Source organism: Octodon degus, unplaced genomic scaffold (assembly GCF_000260255.1).
Source record: "Octodon degus isolate 3935 unplaced genomic scaffold, OctDeg1.0 scaffold00075, whole genome shotgun sequence".
NCBI lineage: Eukaryota > Metazoa > Chordata > Mammalia > Rodentia > Octodontidae > Octodon > Octodon degus.
Window position 1 is genome coordinate 3460464 of NW_004524651.1, and position 11395 is coordinate 3471858.

The window sequence follows — 11395 nt, forward strand, 5'->3', positions numbered from 1 at the left end:
GCCGAGCCGAGCGGCGGCGCAGCTGGCACGACTCCGCGCCCGCCTGCGCCTCGCCTTCCTCTGCTCGCTCCCGGCCGCCCCGGGGAGTCTCCACCCTGCCGCCCGCGTTCTCGCCCCTCGGGCCCGTCCCGGGACCCGGGGCCCCTCCGTGGCGAGGGCGGTCGGGGCCCGCTAGGCTAGCACGAGCGGGCTGCGGGCGACGGCGCTCTCGGCTGTCGTGAGGGGCTGCCGGGTGGGATGCGACTCTGGGCGTCCGGGCGACTGTGGGTCGCTGCCGCCCCCAGGCCGGGGTCCGGAGCGCGGAGGTCCCTTTTGTGACGGGCAAGAGGAGGGGACCGGGCACACCTGGTGACCCTGAGGTTCCGGCTCCTCCGCCCCGAGGCTGCAAACCCACCGCTGAGGAAGTTGGTTGAAATTGCTTTCCGCTGCTGGTACGACGGCATTGTCATAGGAGCAGCAACATGTCGACTGGGGACAGTTTTGAGACTCGGTTTGAAAAAATCGACAACCTGCTGCGGGATCCCAAATCGGAAGTGAATTCGGATTGCTTGCTGGTGAGTGGCACCGGTTCCCTTTTGCCCGGCTGGGTTCCGCATGTTTACCTTCCTCTTGTTTTCAATCTAGTGAAGAGAAAAGTCTCAGGTGCGCACGGTCGTTATGGAAGACGCCAGGTTCATTGTCCGGAAGGATTTTGGAGTACCACGAAAATCGCGTGGGGTGGCTCTCTTTACCATTTGACTGGCCCGGTACTAACCACTCTGAACTTTTAGTTCTGACTCAGTTCATTCTGTACTTAGAAACTTGCTATTGGAGGCGTCGTGTGAAAAGTTATCACGTCAGAGTTGCTACCACATATGTAGTTTGTTGAATGGCGATCTTAGTACGTAATACTAATCTCGATTGCTTTGACAATAATCTTGGAAAGGGTGCTTTCCATTTACAGAGTTTTAGCTCCTAAGAGTTTAGGATTTTTTTGACTTGGAAGTAACGATGGAGAATCGATACAGAAGTGATTTTTTTTTTTTTTTTTGCTAAAATGTCCTAGGTGTCTTGAGTCTAATGAACTTTTTGCTGAAGTATTAAGTGCAGAAATCAAGATAACTGAGCATAGGTCATCACAGTGTTAACCTTTTTTTTGGAATATTGTTGTTTCAAAAGCACCACACAGATGTTATAGATACCCCTTCTTGGTGACGCTGTGCTTGAACATAGTTACTTTTAAAACATTCTGAAGTTCTTAGGAGGTGACAAGCCAAAGTATTATCGTAAAAATCATTACTTGGTTAGTAACATATACAATATCTGTAAATAATGAGAATTTGATGCCTCTTGTAGCTTTTAACTATACGGAAGTTTCTTGTACTGACAACTAAAAGGTATATAATATTTTCATCCGGTCAAGACCACATAATCTCTACTGTAACGTTTCAGAAAGCATATATATGCATAGGATTTTATAGTGGCCTCAGAATTAATGTTAAGTATGCAGTTTGGGGGGATTAAGATTAAAAGCATAGAATAATGACATTAGGAGAAATGCCATTAAAAGCCTCATTTTGAGTAAAATTTTGTAGATTATTTATAATTACCATGCATTCAGTTACTCAATGCATTTCTGTGGTTTTAGTGTGTAAGATTTCTTCCCACTGCTTTCAAAATTAAAGCATCCTTATCTATGAAATAGGAATATTGTGGGTAGCATGTTTGAAATGTCTCACCCACATTATGGGATGCTTTTCATGTTGAAAAATAGTAAACAAGGTTGATGCTTATTTTAAAACATTTTGTCTTGTGAAAGATATGGAATTAGGACACACCTTTAATGTGTTCTACATTTTATTTCATCTTCTAATATTTTTCCATTTGCATGTATTTTAAGACTTTTTTTTTTCAACATCTGTATCTGGAGTTCATCAACTGTGCTGTGTTGTCTTATACTGTCATTTTTTTTTTTTTTTTTGAAGTACTGAGAATTGAACTCAGGGTCCAGTACATGCTAGTCCAGACAATCTGCCACTGGACTACACCCTTAGCTTCTGCTTTACTTTGTTGATGCTATTATTTCATAATGTGTTATTATAAATTTAGTAGCTTTTTTGTTTATTTCATTTGTTGTAACCTCTTGCTATAGATTTCTTTGGTGCGATTCTCACAGACATTGAGATGTGGAAAATACAAAGAAATGTAAGTCATGATTCAGAGTCCATTCTACAGTATTTATGAAAACAACAGTTAACCTCATGTATATACACAGAAACAAAGAAAAGCATTTCATAGGTTGAGAAAATGTGTTTTCCAAATGACTGTTTAAAGCAAATGTGATTGTGTGTGTGTGTGTGTGCGCGCGCGCGCGCGCCTGCATGTGTGTGGCATAGAAATTGAAGCGAAGAAATCACTGAGTTGAGAGAGAGTGCCAAAGTATGCTTTTCTGATGGATAGATGGATAAGATAGAAGGTTCTCAGGGAGAGTGGAAGGTAACAGAGGATAGAGACGTGACTGTCTAGTCTAAAAGGAGACAATACAGTTGGAAGGATTGGGTTAGACTGAAGGATTTGAGGGCTGAGCAAGGAGTTTAACACTATGACAGGATGAAAGAAGATAAGTCTGATAGTTTTGTGCACAATGGGTTAGGGTTGAGAAAGGGTGAGGTTGGAGAATTTTTAAGTAATAATAGTTCAGAAGTGATTGAAGCCCAAAATTGGCATATGAAAATGAGGAAGGAAGAATTGAGAATGAGAAGGAGAAATCAGACAGTCAATAGATGACTGAAAATGTTAAGCCTGGATTATAGGGAGATTGTGACAACAGTAACGTCAGGCTTGGAAATTGCTTGGGAAGAATAGATGTAGATAAGTTCAATCTTAAATTTGTTGTGTTTGAGGGGAACAGTGGAACAATCATGAGGCGATAACCTGTAGACTATTGAAGATAGAGAACTGAGCTCATAATTAAAGATAATGATTTGAAAATGCTTTGCAAAAAGGTTCAAATTGAAACGATGTAATACTAGACATACCTTAGAGAGAACTAAAGGTGAGAGAGAGGTAATGGTTGAACAGAAGAAGAGCCAAAGAACCAAAGCAGTGAAGGTTTTCAGAGTTGGGATAGTCAGGTAGTATGGGGCCCTCTAAAAGAATATTTTGAAAAAGGCATTAGCCAACTAAAAGACTTATTTTTCACCCTTGTAATCTTATAATCTTGGCCCCTTTTTTTCTGCTTCCTTTTATAACTTTTGAAAGCTGTTATTGAAATCTTATAATATTACTACTTTTGAACTTAGTAGAGATCAGATTTTTCTTTGGAGACAAAAATCCTTTCTCCAGTCGTGTAGGATCTATCCTGAATTTCCTTTGCATAATAGTGAATGTTTAGCTTTGAGCAATCATTTATTTTGCCATGCAGAATAAAGTGTCAGGTCATTTCATTTTTTTCAGGAAGTTTGTTCTTGCTCTTCTCTGTACTTTAGTTGATCTCTCTTGTATTAGCTGCTTTTCTGTCTTATTTTTGACTATTTAATGATTTTTATTAAATATATACTATGTGTCACGTGCAGTACTCTACAATTTTTTTTTTTTTTTATAATGTCAAAAAACAAGATTATTCTTTGCTTTTGTTATGGCTTGTGTTTAGAAGTTCCCCCAAAGCTTCATTCAGTCATAGCTGGGGCTTTTTCAGAAGTAGCTGACAGGGGACAGGGGCTGGTGAGATGGCTCAGTGGTCTAAAGCACCTACTTGGAACAAGCTTAGCAAAGCACAGGGACCGCGGTTCAATCCCCCAGCACCACATGCCAGCCAGCCCCGCCCCCTGGTGGGCTGAGCTGGCCACACACACACACACACACAAAAACACAAATAAAAAAAATTAAAAAAAAAAAAAGAAGTAGCTGACACTAGAGTGTGTGATTGATTCATATTGCAATGCTAGGATTAAGGGTGGGTGTTTACCAAATCAGTCCACTGATTGGTTTGGCACTGCTCTAATCCTGATAGCCTGGATATAATATGAGGGACAGAAAGAGGCTTGTCTTGTCGCTTGTTGCCTCGCCACCTTATGTCTGCCATGAACTATTGCCCCTCTGCCGTGCCACCCCTGCCTTGGAGCCAGCCAATTATGGACTTAAACGTCCACAAACTGTAGGCTAGATACACCTTTCCTCCCTTAACTTGTGGGTGGTAGGTATTTTGACTAAGCAACCAGAAAAGTAACTAACACAATTTCTTTTACTAGATTGCTCTTCAGCAGTGGAAGTTTCCCAACCTTTTGTAAAGTTTTAGAACAGTTTCTGGCGCATGTATTTTTAAAACTAAATTTATCCCCAAGGCAACTCTTTTTGTTGGGGCAGTAATGATGAATATTAGCAGTTATAAGATAATATAGCTAGAAGAATTCTTGCAAAGTTTTCCTGAAGATCTTCACTTTTCCTTTAGTTTTCTTACATTGTAACTAAAAGGTGGTGTAACAATGGGTGGGTGGAAAAGAACCAGTAATACTGAGTTCTAACACTGTGGTCCCTTTGTACATATTTGTTAATAGTATTTGTCAGTTTTTGAGAATATGGATGGCAGATATAAATGTAAGTTGTTAGTCTTTGTTTCTTTAAATTCTCTTTCTAGGCTTTCTTGACCTGTTGTTTTCCAACTTGTCTTTGTTCTTAATTTTATTTCAGTTTTTGACCTGTAATACTTAATATTTTTTTCATTATTTTGAAGCATTCATCCATTGTTACACTTTTAGGTACCTCTCATCTTTACATCTATGATACCCAAACCTTTATTTTTACTCTTACCTGGTTGAAAATCCTAAATATCTATCCTCTATGAACAGTATGTCTCCTTGGATGTGTTCTTTCAAATTCCACTTATTCAAAAAAAAGCTTTCCCCTGTAAATTAGTTGTTTTGTCATTAACAGTATTACTTTTTTTTTTTTTTTTTAAGCTTTTTAATTTTTTGGTGCTGAGGACCAAACCTGGGCTTTCCTGCTTGCTAGACAAGTGTTCCACCACTGACTTAAATCCCCCAATAATAGTATTGCTGTCCCTGTCACTATACTGAAATTTTTGTTGTGAAGTTGCCCTTTTTTTTAAGGTTACTTTTAAGTATTTTTCTCTTAGAATGAGTTTGAAGTTGCTCTTTTCTTTTTTCCTTTCCTTTTCTCTTGTCCTTCCCTTCCCCTCCCTCCCTCCCTCCCTCCCTCCTTCTCTTTCTCTCTGTCTCTCTCTCTGTCTCTCGCTCACAGTCTGTCTTTCTTTTTTCTTTTTTGAGAAAGAGTCTTGCTCTGTAGTTCAGGCTGCTCCTGAATTCACTAGGTAGCCCAAACTGGCCTTCAACTCTAAGCAGTCTTTCTGCCTCAGCCTCTCCAGTGCTGGAATTACAGGTATGTGCCACCATACCCAGCCTGTCGTGAAGTTTCTTGACAGGTCTGCTCTACAATATCAGGTTAATACAACAGAAGTTGGGTAGCATTTGAGAATTAGATTATTGCTGTATAATCCCTCTGTATGCTTAGTCTGCTGAGTTGATCACATTTGTGATTCTGTTATTGTTGGGGGAATAAAAAGTCCTGAGGCCATTAAATGTTTGGGCCTTAAAGCTATATGCTTATCAGCATTCATAATTTGCAAGTTACTGGATTTTATCAATATCAGTTGTATACCTAGTTGGTTTGGATCAGATTGCCTTTTAAGAGATGAAGTGTCTCTGTGAGGTTCATACTGAACTGAACTCCTGGGGCTCGGCTCATCAGCATGGTTCAACTTCCCAGGTAGCTGGGACTAGGGGTGCATGCCCACCCAATTTAGACCAGACTGTATTGCTGTTAATATGTTTCAACAACATTTTAAAACAAGGAAGACACCTAATTCATTTATCAATAAATCCATGTAAAGTCTAAACTTGCATTCAAGCCTAGGCTTTGTCATGTGGTCATTGGAGGATTTTAGGGGACTTCTCAGAACTAGTCTTTGGGAAATTAGGGGAAGAGTTGTAAGATTATTGTAAGAGCATTTATCACAAATAACAGTAAACATTTGATAATTGGTAACCATTATTATTGTCATTTGTAGTACAGTATTATTGGCAAAGGTAACTAACTGTACTTAAGCAGGAAGTTACTCATATTATCTTTTGGAAGTGTAGAGCAATTTACCTGACTCCTGACGCCATGCCCACAGGTTTATAATTTAACTGTGTGATATCAAAGCATCCAAGCCAATTATAACTGAAAAATGCAGACATAAGATAGATGCAGTAGTAAAGCGCCAGTTTAGGCAGATGTAGGGGCCAGGGTTCAATCCATGCCTGCCATGCTGGCCCCGCCCCTGGGGCGTGCTGAAACTGCCAATGAGACTGGGTGTGGTGGTGCGTGCCTGTAATCCCAGTGTTTGGGAGCCTGAAAAACAGGATCATTACGAGTCCAGTCTGTGTAGTGAGACCCTGTAGACCCTGTACTAAGTACATAAGATAAAATTTAAAAAGATAGATTCAGTATAATGGAAAGGGGCTTTTGGAGATTGTTCTTCTAGTCATGCTAGAATCTATCTAAACCCCCTGTCAAGGGTTTAGATTGATATGAAAGGCACCTGGGAGCTAAATTGTTGAGATTTAGTTATCTTGTGTCTCTTTAATGCTTTCAGTATGTGTTCTGTAAATAGGCCCTCTTGGACTACAAGCACCCCGTGGGCGTATAAAGAGATGGCTCAGAGTAACAGTTGAGACATGAATTGGGTCATTCATTAATGTCTTGAGTCAGAAATGTTTTTAATCCAGAAGAAGGAACTACATATAAAATTGTATAATGAACAAAGAGTAAATTCTTGGTTTTAAGTTAGAATTTGCAAAACTTCATAGTTTTATTTCATAGGTATAAGTTTTGGTATTATAGTTGTATAATGAAAACTAGATTCTATTATGATGAATGACAGAATAGCCCACATATTGGGGAACAAGACCTACAGAGTTCTGTTGTTGAAGATAATTACCAAAAAAAGGAACACATCCATTTAATTAAAGCCCACAGCATAACTGTTGGATACCACAGATGTATGCTCAAGAAAGTGAGCATGCATACACAAAAAGATCAACCGATAGTATTATAACTCACAATGGGAAACAGTTATTTTTTAAAACATGCGAATAGGGTGGTGTAGTGAAGAGAACACTAGATTGGAAAAATACAAAGCATTGTCATGGCCTTGTTCTGCTGTTAACTCTTGCATGATCAGCTAAATCTTTTTCCTGTCTGGGCCTCCGTTTCCCCATTTATAGAATGCAGAGTTGGATCATACAGTCACTGATGTCCTTTGTATGTAAAAATTCCATGGTCCTTTGTTTATTATACTTCATAACTTAAAAATTGCAATTATTTTGTTAAATAAAATTTTAAAAGTTAAGTAAAGTAAGGTTGATATAGAAATATCCAAATAAATAAATACAATGATTAAGTGCTGTTTTTGGAACTAGTTCCCAAACTAACTTTAATTGTTAGATTTGGCTTTTTTTTTTTAAATTTGTCAATTACATTCATAAGTATTAAGTGTTAATTAGGATATTCATCTGTATATCCATTAAAATGTATGTATATAGTTTACTTTTCCAATATACTTGCCCCCCTTTTATGGAACTGTAAAAAATATAGTACATTTTTAATTACAGTTACGATACAGTAAGAAGCTACGTGTTCACATTAATGTCCAAAGTCTAATGTCTCAGACAAGAGGTTATTTTATACTTGTGTTATATTTTGAAAGGTAGGCTGACCTGTGCCTCCCTTTTATTGAAGCTATCTACCTTTTGGCACAGAAATGTAAATTTTTCTCAGATCATTGTCTGGAACTAAATTTGAAACAGGTGAATCATGTTAGTACTTTTTTTTCCCATTTATTGTTCTTCAGTTGACAAATGTTTATTTGGTGTGTACTGTGTGCTAGGCATTCTGATAGGCAATGGGGATACCATGGTGAGTAAAAACAAACATGGGCCCTGCTTTCATGGATTTATAGTGTCAAGAAAAGGTTTAATTAAATGCCTTATCACCCTAGGATAGGGGTGGAGTAAGGCTTGAGAAGGTAAGAGAAAAGTTCAAGACTTTCCTTAAAATTTTGATACATTTATAGATTTGTGGTAAGGCAGTCTAAGTGTGTAATTTTTAGACATGGGCTTGTAGATTGTATCAAATTCACTTGAGGAACTTGTTTAAAAATGGAATCTGGGCCCATGCCCAAGCAAACAAAATCAGAATTTTTTGAGATGAGTCCTAGGATTCAGCATGAAATGTGAATTCTTAGACATACTCAAGCTTGAAAACTGTACTTGAAAAGGAAAACAAGGGTTTTTTGTTTTATTCGGTAATTTTGGCTGGGGATATAGTTCAGCAGCATAGCTCCTGCCTAGCAAGCTCAAGGTCCTGAGTTTATTTTTAATTTTTTTTTGTATTTTAGGGAAGGGTCTACAGGGTGTTCAGGGTCTCACTACTAGATCAGATTCATAGTGATCTGCCTGATTACAGCCTCCCAAGAGCTGGGATTACAGGTGTATGCCACCATGCCCAGTCTCATTTGCCCTCTCAGTGTGCCCAGGGCTGTGTGGGGCCGGCACTGGCACGGGCACGGCCGGCCTGGGAATTGAATCCTCAGCCCCCATGCTTGCTTGTAGGTGCTTTAATCTGCTGAGCTATTTGGCTGGCCCCAAGGTCCTGAGTTTTAATTTCTCATACAGAAAAAAAGGCAATTTTATAACAATTACAAATGTATGCAGGAGTGGGATAGTGAATCCTTATCACTCAGATAAAGGTAGTAATCGTTATTATAAGTACTTTTCAAAAATTGGTCACATTTGATTCGTCCATCATTCACCCTTTCTCTTAGCAAAATGTTAAATTCCAGATACTATCATTGTATGTTACCCTTAACTTATGTAAATAAACATCTTTTAAAAAGGATATTTGCTTATATAATTACAGTGACCATTATGTCTAATAAAATTAAAGGTTTTTTTAGTGTAATTACAAGTTTATATTCATTTTACCCTGTCTCTAAAACTACATTGTTGGGTTTTCTTTAAAAAAATAGTTGCTTCATTAAAATTTGGTCTATGCAAAATCCATATGTTGCTTTAGTTTGTTAGGTCTTTTTTTTAATCTTTTAAACATAGAAGTCTTATGTCCTAAACTTTTCACTCCTTCCCCAGTGTCTTGTTGAAGTGACTAGATCAGGTAGTATACCTTGTTTCACCTTCTGGATTTTTCTTTTTGTTTCCTTGTGATGTAGTTTAACTTGTTCCTGTATAAATTGATAGATCTAGAAATTTGATTTAATTATATTGGAGTTTTTCTCAAGTACTTGGTAGATTATGTCTGCCTGGACCATCCTTAGTTATGTTAATTAAGGTGCTTCATAGCTGGTTCATTATATTTTGGATAACTTTCTTTGTAAATACTTTGTTGACCGTTCGTGTAATATTTGCATCCTTTAGATAATCTTTAGCTAAATAGCTTATTTTATTATGGATAGCAAAATAATGCTTTTTCTATTACCTTTCATATTTATTCACTGTGATTTTTCCATTGAAAGAGGAACTGTCACTATCTAAGGATGTTTGTTTACCTTGAACTACTGTTCAGAATATACAGGATGTATGCTTCAGTCTTTAATTGCCATTTTACAGAAGAAGGTATTTGGAGCCTGACTGTGACAGATTTGGCACAGGCCAGCTGAGTAATTTGAGGGAAGTTTAGGAAAAGAACTGTTTACAAAGACAATATTTAAGGAAAGTGGTAGGGATAATGTCATACCTCAGACTAATAACAAGGAGGAGAGCTGCTACCACTTGTAGGCTTCAAGGGCTAAGGGAAGAGAGTCAGGGAGACAGGGTAGCTCTTTGGGAGAGTGCTGATGCAAGTTTTAGGTTGAAAACAGCATGTTGACCTGGTAGTTGCAAAAGGGGAGCCAGAAGTATCCTCTGCCTTTGTTCTCTGCTGTCTTAGAGTCTCCGGGACTCACTGCTTGAAAAGCTAGTATGCAAAGGAGCATGTAATACATATGGCATAGCCAACAAGACACAACTTTCGTTTATTCCTCTCTTTGTTTTTGACATCATTTTGGAAACAGTTAAAACATTTTTGTTGCATTTCAGTCAATTTTTGTCATCCTTGCTGATACTGCCTTTCACTGAGAGCTTTTTCTTCTTTTTTTCCCCCTGTGATCGGCTCAGCCCGCCCTGGGGGTGGGGCTGGTGCAGCGTGTAGTGCTGGGGATCGAACAGCGGTCCTTGCCCAAGCAGGCATTTTAGTCCGCTGAGCTATCTCAGAGGCTCCATTGAGAGCTTTTAATGTTGGCTCTTATGTTACTAGCATATGACCCTAATAATTTTGATAGTTTCCTTGTTTTTGCTACATTAAGATGTTCAGGCTTATTGTGTACATTTCTTATCCCAGACTTACGAATGACCTATTCTTCCAAGAAGCACTCCTGTTGGTGAGGCATGAGAGAATACTTACTGGTACTAGATTGAAATTTTCTTATCCTTATTCAGTCAACCAGGAAATTGTATTTTATTTTTGAAAAGGAAAGATACTTCATATTGATTATTTCACCAACCAATTTTTTTGTACCAGGAATCAAACTTGGGACCTAGTGCTTGCTAGGTAGATGCTTGTGCCACTGAGCTATATCTCTGGCCCTATTTTATCAACTGGACCTCAGTTTGGCTATTTCATTTCAGGCTATTTACAATATTTAGGAAAATATTAGAAATACTCAAATATTTCAAAATTAGGAATATTTTTTCATTCCGTGTCATATCTACTGTCTTTTTCCTTTCCCATTTTTTCATTAAATATTTTAGTATTTCTTGTAAATAAAAGCAGATATACACATATACATAAATATACATAAGCTTATATTTATATTTCTGCCCCTTTCTAACAAAAAGTAACATATACTAACTATATCTTGTATTGGTATATGGAGATTTTCCTCATTACTTTTTTTTTTTTTTTTGGCAGAACTGGGGGTTGAACTCAGGCCCTTACGCTTGCACTTGCCAGGGAAGCGCTTATTCTACTGAGCCATCTCCCCGGCCCCTCCTCATTACTTTTATTTTTGGTTTATTATACATGCTTTATTAAAATGTGACTTATATTTACAATATCTGTAGAAAGAATCTCTTCTGAGGCACTTACACCCACACCCACACTCACACAAGCATCCACACTTCTGATCCCATCACGCACCCACACCAGTGAGATGTGAGTGTCAAACTCCTAAAATTAGGCAGCCTCTGGTAAAGGGATAAGAACTGTTTTATCTGATTTCCTTTGTTTTTTTGAAAACAGCATGGAGGAATGCATTTGGCATCACAATGCTAACTAAATTTATATATATATCAATTTATATAGC

General features: G+C 38.3%; 1 protein-coding gene across 1 annotated transcript in view; it reads left to right on the forward strand.

The window, feature by feature from the left end:
* The first annotated feature begins 6 nt into the window (after positions 1–6).
* Positions 7–11395, forward strand: part of Rock1 (Rho associated coiled-coil containing protein kinase 1) — a 118784-nt gene continuing 107395 nt past the window's right edge. The window contains exon 1 of the mRNA XM_023720398.1: positions 7–554. Coding sequence (XP_023576166.1) covers positions 462–554 — 93 coding nt within the window. The 5' untranslated portion in view covers positions 7–461. The remainder of the gene's footprint in view (positions 555–11395) is intronic.